This window comes from Mytilus galloprovincialis, chromosome 14 (assembly GCF_965363235.1).
Source record: "Mytilus galloprovincialis chromosome 14, xbMytGall1.hap1.1, whole genome shotgun sequence".
NCBI lineage: Eukaryota > Metazoa > Mollusca > Bivalvia > Mytilida > Mytilidae > Mytilus > Mytilus galloprovincialis.
In genome coordinates this window covers 6,205,446-6,228,118 of record NC_134851.1, presented here as the reverse complement: position 1 = coordinate 6,228,118, position 22,673 = coordinate 6,205,446, and the positions used below count along the sequence as shown (strand labels likewise).

The 22,673-nt window shown below is 31.4% G+C and overlaps 1 protein-coding gene across 3 annotated transcripts in view; it reads left to right on the top strand.

Moving 5' to 3' along the window:
• LOC143058975 (E3 ubiquitin-protein ligase DZIP3-like) overlaps positions 1–22,673 on the top strand; it is a 79,930-nt gene that overhangs the window by 36,919 nt on the left and 20,338 nt on the right. The window contains exons 5-6 of one of the 3 annotated variants that reach the window (XR_012973312.1): positions 393–466; positions 14,887–15,576. Coding sequence is in view for 2 of the 3 variants with exons in the window: in XM_076232459.1 (XP_076088574.1) it covers positions 393–466; positions 14,887–14,889 (77 nt within the window). In the remaining variant the exon portion in view is untranslated. Of the gene's footprint in view, positions 1–392; positions 467–14,886; positions 16,013–22,673 lie in introns of those variants that run through there. The other 2 variants (XM_076232459.1, XM_076232458.1) reach the window with 2 other exon arrangements.

The window sequence follows — 22,673 nt, the reverse complement described above, 5'->3', positions numbered from 1 at the left end:
CTGCAGATATGCACTTAAGAGACACCAAGAACAGTACTTTACGTCCCATTGAACAATTGATATTGACAACACAGTAAGTAACAAATTGTTGAAATTGGTGTCCTCTTTCTTTTTCATTCTTCAATATATTTTTCTCTTGTTTGTCTATTATAATGAAACAGTAAAAGAAAAGTTGTGTGTGTGTGGGGGGGGGGGGGGGAGGGGGGAGAAAACAGATGTTTGTCCCTTTTATCTGTTTATAAGAGGCGAAAATTACCCCTCTTATGTCCACGAGGCTCCAAGATAATAAGCTTTGACAACTTAAAAAAAATGTTTTCATGTTCATGAACAGTGTTTTTTAAATGTTGGACTGTATGCACATGAAGATATATATTTAATTTGTTATATTACAGGCCAGCAAACATTGTTACAGTTTCACAACTGCCAAAAGTATCAAGACAAAAGAAATATATACCAGATATTCCAGGTAATTTTAAGTAAAATTAATAAAGAATGATGTCATGACTGAATAGTCAGTGTGCCACCATGGTACTGCTAAATCAGAGGGAGCTACATGTAACTGAACCAAGGAACTTAGGGGTCAGTCTATTGTATGACTGCATGTTCTGATAGGCATATAGTTACATATATAGTTCAAATGCATGGACGGTTTTCATAATTTAATTTAACAATAACAATTGTGATTAATCAGTCAATGACGACATAAAATCAATTATTAAACAATGCTAAATAACAATTATAATATTATTCTAATTAAAATACAAATATAAAAGTCATATATCAAATTTTAAACAATTTATCTTCACAATTTCAAGATAATTAAATAATTGCCAATATTATTTTATTATAAAATTAACTTAACTTCAAAAACGAAATGTAAAAAGTATTTTGCAAAGATAGATATACATGTATGAGTCACATATTAATTTTGTCTGCCCACTACATGTACGCCATCAACTGGTATACTGGTGGAGTGTCTTACAAATGCATATGTCCAGTAGAAAAGATCTGTGTTCTGAGAGTTATGGTTCTTAAACAAATGGTTCTAGTTCCCATAAATTGATTACTTACTTCAACTTTCTAAATTACATACACATTTTGTACGTTTAATTCTTTAAAATCAACCAGTCTATGATCCTGACTGATGTACATTGTAGTCGAATAATTCTTATTTAAATGATGCATATTTACTTTCAGTAATTTTCTACATTGAAAAGCCAAGTTTACGTCTGGCGTATTAAATTATAATCCTGGTACCTTTGATAACTATTTACACCACTGGGTCGATGCCAATGCCGGTGGACGTTTCGTCCCCGAGGTAATCACCAGCCCAGTAGTCACCATTTCGGTGTTGACATGAATGTCAATAATGTGGTCATTTTTATAAATTTCCTGTTCACAAAACTTTAAATTTTTCGAAAAACTAAGGATTTTCTTTTCCCAGGCATACATGTTTAACCCCGCCACATTATTTATGTATGTGCCTGTCCCAAGTCAGGAGCCTGTAATTCAGTGGTTGTCGTTTGTTTATGTGTTACATATTTGTTATTCGTTCATTTTTTAATATAAATAAGGCCGTTAGTTTTCTCGTTTGAATTGATTTACATGGTCTTATCGGGGCCTTTTATAGCTGACTATGCTATATGGGCTTTGCTCATTGTTGAAGGCCGTACGGTGACCTATAGTTGTTAATGTCTGTCATTTTGGTCTTTTGTGGATAGTTGTCTCATTGGCAATCATACCACATCTTCTTTTTTATATATAGATTACCTTAGCCGTATTTAGCACAACTTTTTGAAATTTTGAATCCTCATTGCTCTTCAACTTTGTACTTGTTTGGCTTTATAAATATTTTAATATGAGCGTCACTGATGAGTCTTTTGAAGACGAAACGCACGTCTGGCGTATTAAATTATAATACTGGTACCTTTGATAACTATTTACGCCACTGGGTCGATGCCACTGCTGGAGGACGTTTCGTCCCCGAGGGTATCACCAGCCCAGTAGTCAACATTTCGGTGTTGACACGAATATCAATAATGTGGTCATTTTTATAAATTTCCTGTTTACAAAACTTTAACTTTTTCGAAAAACTAAGGATTTTCTTATCCCAGGCACAGATTACCTTAGCCGTATTTGGCCCAACTTTTTGGAATTTTGGATCCTCAATGCTCTTCAACTTTGTACTTGTTTGGCTTTATAAATACTTTGATATGAGCGTCAATGATGAGTCTTATGTAGACGAAACCCGCGTCTGGCGTATTAAATTATAATCCTGGTACCTTTGATAACTAATTAGATCACACTTATTGCATTAGCACTGAAGTTAGTGAAGATGTCTCCATTGAGGAAAAATGTGTGATATTAATTGAAAATAGCAACACCTTAGAGGTACGAAATTAATTGGGATTCTATTTGATATTTAAAATTCCTCCATTGGATATAAGAGTCAAAAGCCATGTAAAAGATATTTTTTAATCTTATGAACTATAGAAATAATATGTATTTCAATCAAAAACGGATTTGTTTTAATTTATTACATAGCAGTTTTTTACATCAAAAATGATATAATGTAAGAAGCAAGGTGTTTTTATATTCAAAATAATACATCAAAATTAAATATGATCTATTCAATTATTTTACTGAATATATATTTACTTTTAAAATTTGTAATCCAACTTGACGGATGTCAAGTTGGTTCAATATTCAACATTCAACATTCAACATTCAATTTTTTTTTTATTTTTTTCTTCTCGTTTCCATTTTCAACATTCAACATTCATTTTCAATATTCAACATTCAACATTCAATTTTTTTTTTTTTTTTTTGTATCCATTTTCAACATTCAACATTCGATTTCAACATTCAACATTTGTTTTCAACATTAGGTATTCAACTTTTAACATTTGGTTTTAACATTCAACATTCGTTTTCAACATTCGATTTTCAAGATTCAACATTCGTTTTCAAGTTTCAACATTCGATTTTCAATTTTCAACATTTGTTTTCAACATTCAACATTTGTTTTTAACATTCAACATTCGTTTTCAACATTCGATTTTCAACTTTCAACATTCGTTTTCAACATTCAACATTCGTTTTCAACATTCAACATTCGTTTTTAACATTCAACATTCGATTTCAACATTCAACATTCGTTTTCAACATTCGATTTTCAACTTTCAACATTCGTTTTCAACATTCAACATTCGTTTTCAACTTTCAACATTCGTTTTCAACATTCAACATTCGTTTTCAAAATTCAACATTCGTTTTCAACATTCGATTTTCAACTTTAAACATTCGATTTTCAACTTTCAACATTCGTTTTCAACATTCAACATTCGTTTTGAACATTCAACATTCGTTTTCAACATTCGATTTTCAACTTTCAACATTCGTTTTCAACATTCAACATTCGTTTTCAACATTCGATTTTCAACTTTCAACTTTCGTTTTCAACATTCAACATTCGTTTTCAACATTCGATTTTCAACTTTCAACATTCGTTTATAACTTTCAACATTCGTTTTGAACATTCAACATTCGTTTTCAACATTCAACATTCGTTTTCAACATTCGATTTTCAACTTTCAACATTCGTTTTGAACATTCAACATTCGTTTTCAACATTCGATTTCAACTTTCAACATTCGTTTTCAACATTTAACATTCGATTTTCGACTTCGTTGTCAACTTTCAACATTCGTTTTCACCATTCAACATTCGTTTTAAACATTCAACATTCGATTTCAACATTCGATTTTCAACTTTCAACATTCGTTTTCAACATTTAACATTCGTTTTCAACGTTCAACATTCGTTTTCAACATTCGATTTTCAACATTCAACATTCGTTTTCAACATTCAACATTCGTTTTCAACATTCAACATTCGTTTTCAACATTCGATTTTCAACATTCAACATTCGTTTTCAACATTCAACATTCGTTTTCAACATTCAACATTCGTTTTCAACATTCGATTTTCAATTTTCAACATTCGTTTTCAACATTCAACATTCGTTTTCAACATTCGATTTTCAACTTTCAACATTCGTTTTCAATAATCAACATTAGTTTTCAATTTTCAACTTTCAACATTCGTTTTCAACATTCAACATTCGTTTGCAACATTCAACATTCGATTTTCAACTTTCAACAATGTTGAAAACGAATGTTGAATGTTGAAAACGAATGTTGAATGTTGAAAACGAATGTTGAATGTTGAAAACGAATGTTGAATGTTCAAAACGAATGTTGAAAGTTATAAACGAATGTTGAAAGTTGAAAATCGAATGTTGAAAACGAATGTTGAATGTTGAAAACGAATGTTGAATGTTCAAAACGAATGTTGAAAGTTATAAACGAATGTTGAAAGTTGAAAATCGAATGTTGAAAACGATTGTTGAATGTTGAAAACGAAAGTTGAAAGTTGAAAATCGAATGTTGAAAACGAATGTTGAATGTTGAAAACGAATGTTGAAAGTTGAAAATCGAATGTTGAAATCGAATGTTGAATGTTCAAAACGAATGTTGAAAGTTGAAAACGAATGTTGAAAGTTGAAAATCGAATGTTGAAAGTTGAAAATCGAATGTTGAAAACGAATGTTGAATGTTGAAAACGAATGTTGAATGTTGAAAACGAATGATGAAAGTTGAAAATCGAATGTTGAATGTTGCAAACGAATGTTGAATGTTGAAAACGAATGTTGAAAGTTGAAAATTGAAAACGAATGTTGAATATTAAAAACGAATGTTGAAAATTGAAAATCGAATGTTGAAAACGAATGTTGAATGTTGAAAACGAATGTTGAATGTTGAAAATCGAATGTTGAAAACGAATGTTGAAAGTTGAAAATCGAATGTTGAAAGTTAAAAATCGAATGTTGAAAACGAATGTTGAATTTTGAAAACGAATGTTGAATGTTGAAAACGAATGTTGAAAACGAATGTTGAAAGTTGAAAACGAATGTTGAATGTTGAAAACGAATGTTGAAAGTTGAAAATCGAATGTTGAAAACGAATGTTGAATGTTGAAAACGAATGTTGAATGTTGAAAACGAATGTTGAATGTTGAAAACGAATGTTGAAAGTTGAAAATCGAATGTTGAAAACGAATGTTGAATGTTAAAAACGAATGTTGAATGTTGAAAACGAAAGTTGAAAATTGAAAATCGAATGTTGAAACTTGAAAACGAATGTTGAAAGTTGAAAATCGAATGTTGAAAACGAATGTTGAATATTGAAAACGAATGTTGAACGTTAAAAACGAATGTTGAAAGTTGAATACCTAATGTTGAAAACAAATGTTGAATGTTGAAATCGAATGTTGAATGTTGAAAATGGATACAAAAAAAAAAAAAAAAAAAAAAAAAAAATGAATGTTGAATGTTGAATATTGAAAGTTGAAAATGGAAACGATAAAAAGAAAAAAAAAATAAAAAAAAATTTGAATGTTGAATGTTGAATGTTGAATATTGAACCAACTTGACATCGTAAAACACGGATGTCAAGTTGGTTCAATATTCAACATTCAACATTCAAATTTTTTTTTTTTTTTCTGGTATCCATTTTCAACATTCAACATTCGATTTCAACATTCAACATTCGATTTCAATATTCAACATTCAACATTCAATTTTTTTTTCTCGTATCCATTTTCAACATTCAACATTCGATTTCAACATTCAGCATTCAATTTTAATATTCAACATTCAACATTCAAATTTTTTTTTTCTCTTATCCATTTTCAACATTCAACATTCGATTTCAACATTCAACATTCGATTTCAATATTCAACATTCAACATTCAATTTTTTTTTCTCGTATCCATTTTCAACATTCAACATTCGATTTCAACATTCAACATTCGATTTCAATATTCAACATTCAACATTCAAATTTAATATTCAACATTCAACATTCAAATTTTTTTTTTCTCTTATCCATTTTCAACATTCAACATTCGATTTCAACATTCAACATTCGATTTCAATATTCAACATTCAACATTCAATTTTTTTTTCTTGTATCCGTTTTCAACATTCAACATTCGATTTCAACATTCAACATTCAACATTCAACATTAAAATTTTTGTTTTTTCTTTTTTTCTTCTCGTATCCATTCAACATTCGATTTCAACATTCAACATTCGATTTCAACATTCGACTTTCAACTTTCAACATTCGTTTTCAACATTCAACATTCAACATTCAACATTCGATTTCAATATTCAACATTCAACATTCAATTTTTTTTTCTTGTATCCGTTTTCAACATTCAACATTCGATTTCAACATTCAACATTCAACATTCAACATTAAAATTTTTGTTTTTTCTTTTTTTCTTCTCGTATCCATTCAACATTCGATTTCAACATTCAACATTCGATTTCAACATTCGACTTTCAACTTTCAACATTCGTTTTCAACATTCAACATTCGTTTTCAATATTCAATATTCGTTTTTAACATTCAACATTCGTTTTTAATATTCAATATTCGTTTTCCACATTTAACATTCGTTTTCAACATATAACACGATGACAAATAATTAGGAACTAACGTAAAATAAAACAGAACATAAATTCAGCAAGAGAATCTATAACTCAAGATCATCTTGTAGTTTTTGTGAAGTAAATACATACGATTTATTTATTAGGTCAGTCGTGGTACTACTGTATGAAATTTTTGAGAAAAATGACAATATGTTCTTTGAGACTCTGTAATTTTATGACACCATCACGAATTTGTTCAGTCTGAAATTATGGTTTACGATTGTAATGTTTATTTCTAGTTCCTTTCTATTCTTGTACTTTTATGTACTTTATCCCAGATATGTAATGTTGTTATTTTAGTGTTATTTTTGGTATTGCCATAAAAGTGCAATACTTGACTAGCCACAAAACCAGATTCAACCCAATTTTTTTTCAAAATGTCCTGTACCAAGTCAGAAAAATGTCAGTTGTTATCTTATAGTTTGTTTCTGTGGGTGTTTCAGTGTCATTTTTTGGTTGCACTTCAGTGTTTCTGTTTTTTTGTTGTTTTACCCTTTTATTTGATGTGTTTCACACAATTTGGTTTTTAAACCGGATTATTTTTTTTCTAAGTCAATTACAGATTTTCAAACTACACTATAATTCTGTTTCCTTAATTGGTCCATTTATTTCTTCATCCGACTCTAAAAACGTTTTACAAGTTCAAAGTAGCGGCTGCAAGTTATTGAACATCGTATAAGTTGGAAAATGTACACTCCATAATTGGATGAGTTTTGGATATTGCTGCTGAAGTGAGGAACAAGATAACGATAAAACGACATACATTTGTTCATGGAGAGAAAAAATGACAAAACTAACTGAACCTTACCACCATAGGCCTTTGTCAAAGATTTTGATGTGCTCTCTTTGTACTGCCTTCTGATGTTCTACGTTTACATCATACAATGTCTAAGCATCGTTAGTACTTTTGTCATGCAAGATTTCATTGCATTTTAAGATACCAGTTGTATAGTTTAAAATAAAATTGGCGTGTCACTATTTGCATGTCATTTTTTTTAATTTAATCAGCCTCTAATAGGTCACAGCTCTATGCATTATATAATATATTCTGATTGTTCACAGCAGTTTCACACCCAGCTATACACTACTTTATCTAATCAAAGGTTTGCTTTGACGAATATTGTGATTGATTTCGCGAGTAAACTTCATTATTGTAGCGCAGCACTTGACAATAATTGACAAGGTCCAGAATAAACAATCATTAATATAGAAAACATAAAGAAATATCCTGACATATACAATATGAATATTCCCTTGCTTTTGTTTTCTCTCTTTAGTCCTTCAATATTTATTATTCCATACACCAAATATAGATGACATATTGGATACAGTATAAGAAAAACAGACCAAAACTCAAAAACTTAGCTGACCTATGAAAATGAGTTAAGGTCAGATGGCACCTGCCAGTTTGAAATGTATACCTAACAATTGTTCCATACACCAAATATACCAGACCTACTGCTTACAGTTTGTGAGATACAAAAACTAAACCTTTTTCCTTAAGCTAGAAATGGATTTAAGGTCAAGTGAAAACTGTCTGAGAGGTACGAGGACCTTGCATACACACATACCAAATTAAGTATCCTATTTCTCATAATGAAAGAGAAATCAACATTACAAAAAAACTTTATTTTCAAGTAGTCACTGAACCATGAAAATTAATACCTCCGCTGCCACCTACGCAGGATCACTATCCCTATGTCAACATTTCTGTGACAAAAGACACTGACTCGACAAAAATGAAATGTGTAATAACAAGTAACAACTGAAATTGATTTAGTATAATTCATGTTTGAATTCATTTGATTTGTATAAAGCTTAAAATAACTATCAAATGAAAGTAGACAAACTATCAGATGTTTTAAAGTTAACAATCAAAAGGTACATGTCAAAAATTGAAAAGCTAGGTGATGAAGATGATTATTCACACACATCTTAGGTTTCAACTTATCATGACCTAAAACATAGATAAATACATATTCCAGAGTTGAACAGACCTAGACGGTGATTTGCATGAAACACAGTTCCAAATTAAAGCAATAAAGAACACATGATTCGCAGATCTTATATATATTGCCAATTTCATTTCTAAATTGTTCTAATAGAAATGTAGTTTAATAACTATGTAAAAAATATAGACCCTCCAACAATATCTTTCTGGACATCGGTCCTGAATCTCTTAATGTCAGCCTGAAATACAAAATACATTGTTTGAAAAACAATCATGTATATTGGTTCCAGTTGTACACATTAGAACATCAATTGAATTTGTCCATAGTTTAAACAAAACAAAATTTGCAATTACATTGGATTCTTATGGGAAAGATTGTTAATGGCTTCTAGTATCACTAGCAATGCTATCAGTACTTCTTTTCAGTGATGAAAATGCCAATATGATTTCATCAAATTTTACTCTTATTAAAATAATAATGAAAATATGTCATATATAGCTTTTTACTTGTCCTGAATTGTCTGATTATTTTGCTAGTTTTATCTTTTTCATCTCTTGTTCATTTGATGAAATCTTTTCACTATCAAAACGTCATTACTCGACCATCAACGACTTGACCAGTTGTCGATAAAAGCATTAAAATTTATACTGCTAACTATAATTTACACGGGTCAATGTTTACTTTGCAATTCCATTCAACCCAGACTATTTGTAACCTTCGTTTCCCAATGCTTTAAATTTTTTTGTTGCATAAAACAAAACTCCACGAATTTAAAAACCCACGAACATGTAAATAAATATTGCTCAAACCACGAAAATTAATACCCAAATTAAATTACTTTCAAAGTAGTATTTAAAAAAAAAAAAAAGAAGTAATTGTAACAGGATGCTGTTACAAAGTCTCCCAAACAAAGCTCCCATAACTCCCCATTCATATGGTCTCATGTTCATTTGATTTGATTTTTTGTCCCATACAAGAATATATATAGCTTACGAGTAGGGATCTCCACCATTTACAAGTTTTCAAACAGGAGGGGGTGGTGGTGACCCACAGGGACTTGACCTACAATTCATTTGATTTGTTTTATTGTCCCCTACCAGACTATATATGGTTTAGGGGTGCGGATGTTGACCGTTTACAAGTTTTCAAACACAAGGGGGTGGGGTGACCCCCTAGGGACTTCCCTTTTATATGATTTCATTTGTTTTATTGTCCCCTACAAGAATATATATGGTTTAGGGGTAGAGATCTGTACCATTTACAAGATAATAGCACATTCTCAAACTGAACGGGTGGGGATAACCCCCGGGACCTCCCTTTAATTTCATGTGCTTTGTTTTATCGTCCCATTCAAGAATATATATGGTTTAGGGGTGGGGATGTTGACCGTTTACAAGTTTTTGAACAAGAGGGGGTTGGGTGTCCCCCAAGGGACTTCCCTTTTATTTCATTTCATTTCATTTGTGTTTGTCCCCTACAAGAATATATATGGTTTAGGGTGGGGATCTGGACCGTTTACAAGATAATAGCACATTCTCAAATTGAACGGGGTGGGGATGACCCCCGGGGACCTCCCTTTAATTTGATTTGATTTGTTTTATCATTCCATTCATCAATATATATGGTTTAGGGGTGGGGATCTGGACCATTTACAAGATAAAAGCATATTCTCAAATTTAAGGGGTGACCCACCTCCCAGAGACTTCCCCTATATTTCATGTGATTTGTGTTATTGTCCTATAATCATTTCTGAAAACTGTTTGTATCTATCACTTACAGTTTTCAAGTTATATTCATTTGAACATTTTGGAATATAAAATCACATAGGGTTCTATAGTAAACACCTCCCTACTTCCCAAAATACCCCTTAAATGAACGCAATGCACAAACGAAAGATTGATGGCTCACCTAGACATATTAGTCTACTATTTTATGAAATCCTAAGTCAATCTGACAAGCGGAGAAACGCTGCGGACAAGTTCATTTTTTAAAGAGGAAGAGGAAGAAGAATAATAAAAATAACAAGTAATCCTGTGTTAGGGTGCTAACACAAAAGTCACCAAAACGGATCCAATATCATTCTGCGGTATCCACGATGCCAGATAATGTGTGTTTAAAGTTTTATTGAATATGAAGAATTTTGATTTTTTTTACAATTGAGCCATTTCCATGGTAACGGCAGCCATTTTAAAAATTCAAAACTCAAAAGTCAACTCAAGATATCCTAGGCAACATTTATTCTAAGTTTCATTAATTTTGAAGCATTTTGAAATTTTGAACATTTTTGCTGTTTCCATGGCAACGGCAGCCATTTTGAAAATTCCAAACTCAGAAGTCAAGTCTACATAAGCTAGGCGACTTTTGTTATAAGTTTCATAAAATTTGAATCATATCGAAATTTTTCATATTTTTGCTGTTTCCATGTTAACGGCAGCCATTTTGAAAATTCCAAAAGTCAAACTGCTGTTGAAATTGTCCTCTCCATAATTATATACCATCATATACCATTAAATGTGTCTAGAATAAATTTAACTTTGATGTTCTGGAATGATCCATGAAAATTCGACCCCTAAAATTATGCCAGGAGACCCCCTACCGAAATAAATAAAGTTCCCTGTTGAAGCAGATATGTGTCTCTTAATATTCATAGAAGTAATCGAATGTTGAAAACGAATGTTGAATGTTGAAAACGAATGTCGAATGTTGAAAACAAATTGTTGAATGTTGAAAACGAATGTTGAATGTTGAAAACGAATGTTGAATGTTAAAAACGAATGTTGAATATTGAAAACGAATGTTGAATGTTGAAAACGAATGTTGACAGTTGTAAATCGAATGTTGAATATTGAAAACGAATGTTGAATATTGAAAACGAATGTTGAATGTTGAAAACGAATGTTGAAAGTTGAAAATCGAATGTTGAAAACGAATGTTGAATGTTGAAAAGGAATGTTGAATGTTGAAATCGAATGTTGAATGTTGAAAACGAATGTTGAATATTGAAAACGAATGTTGAATGTTGGAAACGAATATTGAAAGTTAAAAATCGAATGTTGAAAACGAATGTTGAATGTTGAAAACGAATGTTGAATGTTGAAAACGAATGTTGAATGTTGAAAACGAATGTTGAATATTGAAAACGAATGTTGAATGTTGAAAACGAATGTTGAAAGTTGAAAATCGAATGTTGAAAACGAATGTTGAATGTTGAAAACGAATGTTGAATGTTGAAATCGAATGTTGAAAGTTGAAAATCGAATGTTGAATGTTGAATGTTGAAAACGAATGTTGAATATTGAAAACGAATGTTGAATGTTGAAAAAGAATGTTGAAAGTTGAAAATCGAATGTTGAAAACGAATGTTGAATGTTAAAAACGAATGTTGAAAGTTGAAAATCGAATGTTGAAAACGAATGTTGAATGTTGAAAACGAATGTTGAAAGTTGAAAATCGAATGTTGAAATCGAATGTTGAATGTTGAAATCGAATGTTGAATGTTGAAAATGGATACGAGAAGAAAAAAAGAAAAAGCAAAAATTTGAATGTTGTATGTTGAATATTGAAATCAAATGTTGAATGTTGAAATCGAATGTTGAATGTTGAAAATGGATACGAGAAAAAAAAAAAAAAAAAAAAAAAACATTTGAATGTTGAATGTTGAATATTGAAATCGAATGTTGAATGTTGAAATCGAATGTTGAATGTTGAAAATGGATACGTGAAAAAAAAAAAAGAAAAAAAAAAAAAAATTTGAATGTTGAATGTTGAATGTTGAATATTGAACCAACTTGACATCCGTTCCAACTTGAACATGTTGAAATATAGTATTACATGTAAAGTTTTTTTTTTTAGTTATTTTACCATATAACTGTATTTCATTCTGAACATGCATGAAATATTTGCCACTGAATGTTTAGCAACTAAAAACCAATCAATCATACAACTGTATTGTTTTATTGTTACCAAATTGACTTAAGTAAACAAAAAATACAAAAAACAATTTCGAAAATTGTTTGCATTGATTATATTTATTCACAGCAAAAATGTCAAAGATATGAGACAGATAATAAGCAGCTACGGAAGCAAGTTAAATTGCTACAAGTTGAACAACATGCTACCCAAGAGGAAAATAAAGTTTTAAATGAGAAGTTTAATAATACAGATGAATTTCTAAAGGACAAACTTGTTGAAAAGTTGACTAAATCAATAAGTAATGTTAAATGTTTTCTTGGACTGCCAAGTATTTCAATGCTTTTTGGACTTTTTAAATTATTGGAAGGACATGCTTCAAGTAAATAATAAGAAAAAACCTGGTGGTTCAAGGAAGTTGACTTTTTTGAAGAATTTGTTGAGACTAGGACGAAACACATATGTGTTGTCTCTTTTATTTGGTGTTTCACAGTCAACAATTAGCAGGGTTTTCACGACTTGGATATCTTTAATGGCACAATGTTTAGGACCACTTATTAAATGGCCATCTAAGGAAAAGATTAAAAAACACATGCCTCTATCATTTCGTAGAAAATATCCTAACACTCGTGTATTCATCGATGCTACTGAATTTTATGTGCAGAGACCAAGCAACCCAACAGCACAGTCAAAAAACACTTTTAAAACGCTTATAGGTATAACACCAAATGGTGCTTTTTCGTTTCTATCTTACTTATGGACAGGTAACATTTCTGATATGAGCATTACTGAAAGAAGTGGATTCCTTGATCTGATTGAAAAGGTGGATCATGTAATGGCTGACAGAGGTTTTTCAATCAAAGACTTATCATTATCAATGGCCATTTACCAGACCATGTAAACATGGAAAAGGACGATGTCTTACGGCAAATGAGATTAAGTAATCACAATCCATAGCCTCTTTGAGATTACATGTAGAAAGATCAATCCAGAGACTGAAATCTTATAAATTCTTAAGCGGTGTAAATAAATTCACTTTCTGTTGCTAATCAGGCTCTTAAGGTTGCAGCATTCTTTTGTAACCTGATGAAACCATTAGTTCAAAAGTTATAAAACGTTTTATAAATCAATTGAAATTTATTTGACATATATATTAATTAAAGGAGCAATGATTGGCAATTTTTTACAGTGTTTCTTATTTTCTTTTATTATTCATGTTAATACTACAAATTATATTCCTTGATTAAAAGAAAATCAACAGCTTAATAAGAGAATTATTCTGTTCTAAAATTTTCTTTCAAAAACTGATAAGTAGTGGAAATATGGCTTTATCGGAACTAAACACATTTATTCTAAAAACAGTTGTTGGCATGACACGGGTTATGTTCTTCTCATATAAGTTATGATGGTATGATACTAAACCCCTAACGGGAAGGATTGTGCCTGATGTACATATGATGAAATCATAATCTTTCAGTCAGTTTAATTGAAGTCTGGAGCTGGCATGTCAGTTAACTGCTAGTAGTCTGTTGTTATTTATGTATTATTGTCATTTTGTTTATTTTCTTTGGTTACATCTTCTGACATCAGACTCGGACTTCTCTTGAACTGAATTTTAATGTGCGTATTGTTATGCGTTTACTTTTCTACATTGGTTAGAGGTATAGGGGGAGGGTTGAGATCTCACAAACATGTTTAACCCCGCCGCATTTTTGCGCCTGTCCCAAGTCAGGAGCCTCTGACCTTTGTTAGTCTTGTATTATTTTAATTTTAGTTTCTTGTGTACAATTTGGAAATTAGTATGGCGTTCATTATCACTGAACTAGTATATATTTGTTTAGGGGCCAGCTGAAGGACGCCTCCGGGTGCGGGAATTTCTCGCTACATTGAAGACCTGTTGGTGACCTTCTGCTGTTGTTTTTTATTTGGTCGGGTTGTTGTCTCTTTGACACATTCCCCATTTCCATTCTCAATTTTATTATCATGTATTCAAAATTAAAATTTTGTCAAAACTAACAGATGTACACGTCTATCAAAATAGTAAGTTATCTCCCATTTGAAAGAGTTGTCTTTAATAAATTTAGAAACTATAGAGACTATTTACATTATCAGCTGATAATGTTTTAAATAATGAAAGCGACATATACCATAAGTTGTCTTAAAATAAAAGATGATATTTATTATGTTTAATATTTCTTATTTTAGTTATGTTTAATCCAATTACATTATATAACCAAACCTTATCACTGTTTTATATTGTGAATTGTAATGAACTTCAAACAAAGTATTCAACTGGTACATGTGTAATTCTGACCTCTATAGCAGAATGTTTGGTAGAACATATGAACTGTAGAATGATGCAAGTTTTGGTAAAATATTAAACCAAAATTGTTCATCAAATGGTATTCTCTCATGATGTACACCTTTAAAAATAAATAATACAAAATCACACCTTTTTCTTTTAGTAACTGCAAGCTGACATTGAATTTGACAGTAATACGGAGATGTGTCATTTCTCTTCATAAGTGGAGCATTATTTTCTATGTGAAAGTTTGTTTTGTCTAAACAAGCAGCATTGATTGGAGTTTCTTCTGAAAATTTATATGGACATTTTATTTACAAACAACCTTGTCCACATCATTTACACTCTAGTAAACCATCAGGAGAGCAACCTAAGTAAGGACTGTTGTTGTCAATTACAAACCCAAATATTTTACATTCTAAACTGTCATGCAAGTTTTTTCTGTCATGAAGATAAGACTCTCTAGCAACATGTTCAAATTTTTTTCCATGTCTTAAAGCAGGAAAGTCTGAATTAACACTGTTTGCAAGACCTAAAATGAGTTTGACTAGATGACCATCAGGGTTTCTTCCTGAAAAATGAAGACAACTATATAAAATGGAAGCTGTTATTCTGCCATGTCTCTGATAAAACCACAAATCTCCATCACTCTGACTGATAGTCTTTTCGAATATATCAGTGAAATAATTATCTGGGATATTTCTATGTATGTGCTCAATAAAAGATTCAAGTGAATCATCTGACGAATCATCATTACTAAATTGTGTTGCTAGATCAAGTATGTTGACAGGCAGATACTCAAAATCATACTCCGAACCAGAGCTATCTGACAGAACAGATGCTGCACATGCTGGTAAGTTTTCTGATTTTATTAACCGAAGCATTTCTTTTTCTACAGCATGTGGTGACATGTTATGACAAGAAGGCCTATAATGGTCACTTGTTGGTTTGATTGGTGGTTGTCCTGTAGGCTTACTCCTCATGTCTAAAGAGGTTATTTTTACTGGAGCTGATGTTCTGATTGGGTTAACCCATTTAGCAGCCTTGTCAGTAACAGAAATAACCGATCTATCGGACAAATCCTGACAAAATCTTTGCATCCCGAACAGGAGTGCTGCCACGTGCTTACATGTTCCATCACCACTGTAAAATAATTATATACACTCGAGTATACATTTTTTAGAAGTGCTCGAGGGTTTAAACATTTTCCAAAAAACAATGTTTACCTATATTTAAAAAATAAAAACAAATTTATGTTGCTTGAAAAAAAAATCTTTTGTCTCTGAAAAATCAACATTGACTCCACCCCCCCCGCTTGTTTGCATCTCTTTTTTTGAAGGTGATTATTCTGAGAAAAAAAACCTGGAAATTAATTTTATGTGCCCTTTACAGTTAATTTTAAATGAACTGATAATATGGTATTGCATTTAGGTTAAAAATAAAAAAACAGATGACATAATAAAAATACAATTTTTTTGGCAATTCTTGATGGGATTATTCATTTTTTTTAATCTTTATTTTTTTTTCGCTCGTTATTTTCATTTTTATCTTAAAAAGAAAATGGCTAATCAGAATTCTACAATTACATGTACTTGATGACTGTATTCTTGATCCTATTATTCTGTTCTGTTATCATCATACTTTTTAACCAATCTATTCATTATTTTCTTGAGTTATTCTTTATATTTTAACACCCCATTATTCTTTATTCTGTAACCCCATCGGCACCCACACCCTCGGACTCGGATTATTCATGTAAAAACTTACGCCACACATGTACATTCTGCTGTATGTATTGACCCTTCAAATAGGACCACTATCCAAACTTCGTACCGGGTCAGCAGTCTGTCTATCTTCTTGTACACATGCTGCTTTTACATTGTGTATATCGCTGTGAAATTTAGACTGCCTAACATCACGGATATGTCCATTAGAATGAAGACGGTAACTGTTGTCATTTTATAGCCTTTCGAACGTTCATTTGTCCAGTTACAAATGTTTTTTTAATTTTGTTTTGTTTGATTTCCGGGACGTTTTTATTCTTAAAATCAGAGTCCATTGTCGTCAATGTAAACAAATAGTTGCCCCGACGTCACACGACTTATGTACCTTCATGTACAAAAGAGTTCTTGACGTTCTGTAATCTGAATCTTACGTATATATTGATTGATTAATAGAAATATCGAAGCAATTCTTTTAGTTTATCTTATTAAATATTTAAATATACAATTAATTTTATTTAGTTATTTGGATAAAGTTACCTTATATAAAAGGGTGCGAAAATATATATCAATGTAACTGTTTCAATACATTGCATAGTATACAAATCCTTGTTCTTATCTAAGACGACTATAAATCATGTTATAGAAGCCTCAATTCTAATATAAATTTTCATCGGCGAAACAGATAGATACTTTTGATGTGTTGGAAGAGTCGATAACGTGTTATTTTTCTAAATTCTATTTGTTAAATCGGACATCGTAGAGTCTAAGTTTGATTCTTTTACCGTACTAGACTTCATATTGTCAAGAGTTGTGTAGTAAGAGTAAATATACAAATCCTTGATATTGTGTATTGAATTAAAACATGAACGCGGACTTCGATGATAACACCTGGAATGAAAGTTTGCAAACGTTCCCGTGAATGAAATTCAATTTAATGAGTAACGAACTTCAACGAGAGCCCTCAGATGTAATATTTTATTTATACGACAATTAGTTTTAACTTAGAAATTTCCGCTCACATATACTTAATAAAACTATGTGAGAGCATCAATGCAGAATTGTTTCTTTTCCATTTTTGTTTTTTTCACAATGTTTATGTCCATTTCAATTTGTAAGTAGACTTGTACTAAATGCCCCAAACGTAAATATATGTTTTCTTTTAACTGCATTAAAAGACGTGAGAGAATGCCGTCTAATAGCCAGTCTAGGTCGTTAAACTTAAATCAACATACCCATCGTTATCGCTGACTAAAATCTATCTCAAATATACAGAATACATGTTCATTTATTGAGAGTACATCAAGGTGCATGACAGCACAATAATCCCTTTACAGAATCGTCAGCACAATATTTTTGTTTGATATGCTTCTCTTCCACAATTAACGCCCGTTTTACGCCAGTGACCGGTATTACAATTTAACACAGTTTTAAAAGTTCATTGAGCTTCTACTTCATTTAGAATTTTGAGCAAGACTAATTGTTTATCAAATTTAACAAACGTCAACATTATCTTCATCAATTTTATTATTCAACAAAACATTGTTTTTCATTCAAGCTTTTCCATATATCAATATATTTGTTGTTTACCGAAAATATAATCGATTTAAATTATGTACACAATAAATAATTTCTGTGTAGTTTTCCGTGTCTACACTTAATTAACGAGTACATATAAACAGAAAATAGAGAAACCGTTCCTATACAGGAATACATAAAGTTTCGTAAATAGTTGCAGGGACCACATGTTACTTACATGCCACGAGTTTTCATAGCACTTGGCAATTATTGAAACGCATATATATATGCGATAAAGATCTAGTGCATTTGAGCAAAAAAACAAATTGTGTTATACATCTAACCAGAGACATATATATGTCTCTGATCTAACTGTTTTATTTTCAGCAGATTCACAAGTTTTGCATTTTTTATTTGGCAATCGCCAATGGCAGTCAGCAGGGTTAAAGAACATCAGTTGTTCGAACTGTTAGTCAAATGCGTTGTTTAAATATACTTTTTCACTTTTTTGGTCTTTTGGAAAATGTTGTTTGTGCTGTTTTTAGATCCTTCTACAACGAAATTTGTTTTACATGCACACGTCTAAAAATTGCGGTTTTTATCCAACGCAATCATAGGTTTGAACGTAGGTTTCAATTTAGACTCGTTTATATATATATATATAAGTCTGAAAATTACACCAAACAGTGTTAGAGTTAGATTTTCTACTGACAAATTTTTGTTCGTCCCTCAGCGGGATTCGAACTCACACTCTTGATACACTACAGCACCAATCGCTTAGCCTCATGTCCAGCGCTCTTGACCACTCGACCACATCCGCTATATAAAAATATAACTTCAATCGTCGTAGTGATACCTTGTCACGGAAGGTGAATCTAGAGATAGACATGAGACACGTGTTTTTTAAGCGTGTGTAGATGTTATATTATTATTTTCATACACAATGTATTTATTATTAATCAGCAATCTAACTCAACAATTTTTATATATCATATAGGATCATGATTCATTTCATTATACAGTCACTAGAAATAAGTATATCATACAAACAAGTCTAAACAAGTGACAAACCATACAATATACATGTCCACTGGATCTAAGAGTGATATAGATACAAGGTTAATGCAAATATATATATAAGTCTGAAATTACACCAAACAGTGTTAGAGTTAGATTTTCTGCTGACAAATTTTTGTTCGTCCCTCAGCGGGATTCGAACTCACACCTTTGATACACTACAGCACCAATCGCTTAGCCTCATGTCCAGCGCTCTAGACCACTCGACCACATCCGCTATATAAAAATATAACTTCAATCGTCGTAGTGATACCTTGTCACGGAAGGTGAATCTAGAGATAGACATGAGACACGTGTTTTTTAAGCGTGTGTAGATGTTATATTATTATTTTCATACACAATGTATTTATTATTTATCAGCAATCTAACTCAACAATTTTTATATATCATATAGGATCATGATTCATTTCATTATACAGTCACTAGAAATAAGTATATCATACAAACAAGTTTAAACAAGTGACAAACCATACAATATACATGTCCACTGGATCTAAGAGTGATATATATATATATATATATATATATAATGTCTAAAAATAGCAACAATCAACATTCAATCTATTTAAGCGTGGATCAGTTTGTGAAAATAAACTGATGCAGTTACTGAATTAAAATTATATAAATGTCTAAGAATATAACTTAAACACACTAATTAATACATTAAAAAGTTCTATTAGATGCTAAATAGAAATACGCAATATTTCGCTAAACAAATTAGCTTCATCAGGCGTGTGCATATCTCAAGGTGAAATCGGATGCATGACAAAAAATATTTTTGTAGCTTAATCTATACAAGAGTTGAAGAAAATGTAACATATTGATTGATGTTGCATAAAATATGTTTGTAGCTACAACTACATGAAGTAGGAATAAAAGTTTAACACATTTATAGATGTTCGTTCGATTAATTGTATGAATTTCTATAAATTAATTTGTATGATTTCAAGATAAGTATGGTTTTGATTTGTTTTTAAATCTTTTTTCGTCTCTCTCATTGAGTCCATCAGGTTCTAGAGTTCGCAACTGGTGCATCCAAAATCTCTCTCTTTTTGTCTTCCTCGTGTATCCCAATTTTGATTTTTCTCAATGATTTGAAATGTGACGTTTTCAAAATCATGTCCTGCTCTTAAAAGGTGTCTTGTAATTGGGCAGTTCCTTTCTTTTGTATAAAATGATCGATTGTTATTTAGTCGGATGTTAAATGGTGTTTCTGTTTCACCAACATATTGTATTTTGCAAGTTCCACACGTTAGAACATAAATGCAATTTTGCGTTTTGCAATTTGATGTTATGAATATGTTGTATTTTTTCTTTGTGACTGTGCTGACGAATTGGGTTTCGATAGTGGCGACTCTGCAGCACTTACAATTGCCCCTTCCCCATGGTGTATAACCTCCGATTGTTGATATCTCCTGTTTAGATACTTTGGATGTTACTAGAATATCTTTGAGGTTTTTGGGTCTGCGGTAAGACATAACGGGAGGTGATGGAAAAATCTCTTTTAAGGAAGGATCATTTTCAATAAGACGCCAGTGTTTGTGGAAAATTGATGAAAGATTTGTCAGGTCAGGATGAAAGCTAACAACAAACGGGATTTTATTTGTCTGGGCCGTCTTTTCTTTGTATTCAAGTAGGTTTGTTCGGTCTTTTTCTTTTGCTTTACCGAAAGCTTCTGAAATATTTTTGTTCTTATAACCTCTTGATTTAAGTTGCTGTCTGAGTTGCCCCAAACGATGTTTTAATTTTGATTCCGATGAACAAATCCGTTTTAAAGTAATTTTCCATTACTTGATTACATTACTCCTGCATGGTGTTTCACAACAGGAAATTTTCAGCACTAGTAAACAACAATTAAAATTTCAACAGCAGCCCTTTCGAGAACCTCATCCCGGTTGTATATGCCTTTTCCCGTTTTATTGCAACATGTCCAGCACGAGCGGAAGTCAGTCTAAGTTTCAGGAAGGAGCCTGCTATGGTTATGGATAACCAATATTTGAGGAATAGATGCCTATTCAACCGGAAAGCAGTCGATAGGCCAAATACGGAATTCATGATTTTTATAAGATGAGTATTTAAATATTTCTATTGATAGTCAATCGAGTGCACACTTTCTCACACACGACTATTTTGAATATGAACGAGGTCAGTCTAAAATTATCGTCAGAGATAGATTATAGAGACATATTGATTTTTGGTATAACATTGGTTGTCATGATTTCATTACCGATACCATTTTACACGCTTATAAAATACATTTTATACTACACGGCTGTATGTTTTGTTTACAAAACAACATACAGTGATTTTGAAGATTTTTTGTTTAGAGGACATTATTATTGAATGTACTGATGAAAAACCATTGGTTTGCTAATTCACTTGCTACCTCTGTTCTAAACAATGGCAATGAAAGTTTTAATTTTAGATATAGGTCATGTCAATTTACATCTATGGAAAACACCTTTGTATAATTTGAAAATATCTTGGTAGCTATGCAATCTAATTAAACAGAATTTTATTGATATAAGTTTGACATTCAGCTTATCACCATATAGATATACGATCTGCATTCTGATTATCTTTACTGGACATACATGTATGACAAGGTATAATAGTTGAGACTACAAATCCTTGGATGAAAATTCATATATTTTTATTCTCGTTCCCCCTTTTTGGATAAAGTTCTGCTTATTATATATTTACTAAAGTTACTTGACCACTATTAATTGAGGTGAATGAAAAGAAATTTTTATATATATAGATTATGGATTTGGCACCGATTTTGATATTAGCGTGTGTACAGATATTGCCACATGAGTTAAACAAGACCTTATTGACCAAAGTGGTTGTGTCCATTTGGTCTCCCAGTTATACATTGATATATTTGGTTATTTTATTGATACAGACAAGGCTATCCTAAGCATACCAGTTGAGAGACTGTCATAACTGTTTGATACCATAAAACAAGTTATAGTATCTTCGGGATATTTAGGTTATTTTATGGGAGAACTGTAGCTTCCGTTTGGTGTTAAATCCAGCCTATTCTTTGAATCTAATATTGGACTTTCATTTCAAAGTAAAGAGCAGCTTATACTCTGGCTGGTAAATCTTAAATGTGTTAATTCTAACATTTTGTATCCAATTTTTTGTGTCACACTATGTTTTTAGTGATACCAGTGGAACTTGATATGGTGGATGTTCAGTAGAAAATCCTAAGAATATTGCTCATGGTATGTGTCGTGAATACGATGTACACCATACTTCTACTTGGAAAGAACTTACGGCAGTTAAATGTATATGGCTTCTTTGACATATTTATGAGATAAACAATTAATGGTTTACGGATAACCAAAACTTTGTTTCCATTGTTCATATAAGGGCAGTATGAAGCCTTATTTGCAAGATATTGCATATGCCATTTTTGTGACTTGTTTGAAGCACACTTGTTATTAGAGGTTGAATGGATACCTAGGGCAAAGAATGAAATTGCAGACTATATAAGTCTTATCATAAATACTGATGACTGCCGTTATGCAGTACATATTTTTGAATATTTGGATTCCCTGTTTGGGTCCTCATGAAATTAATTGGTTTGTTAGTGATCATAACCATCAATTACCTGTATTTTAATCCA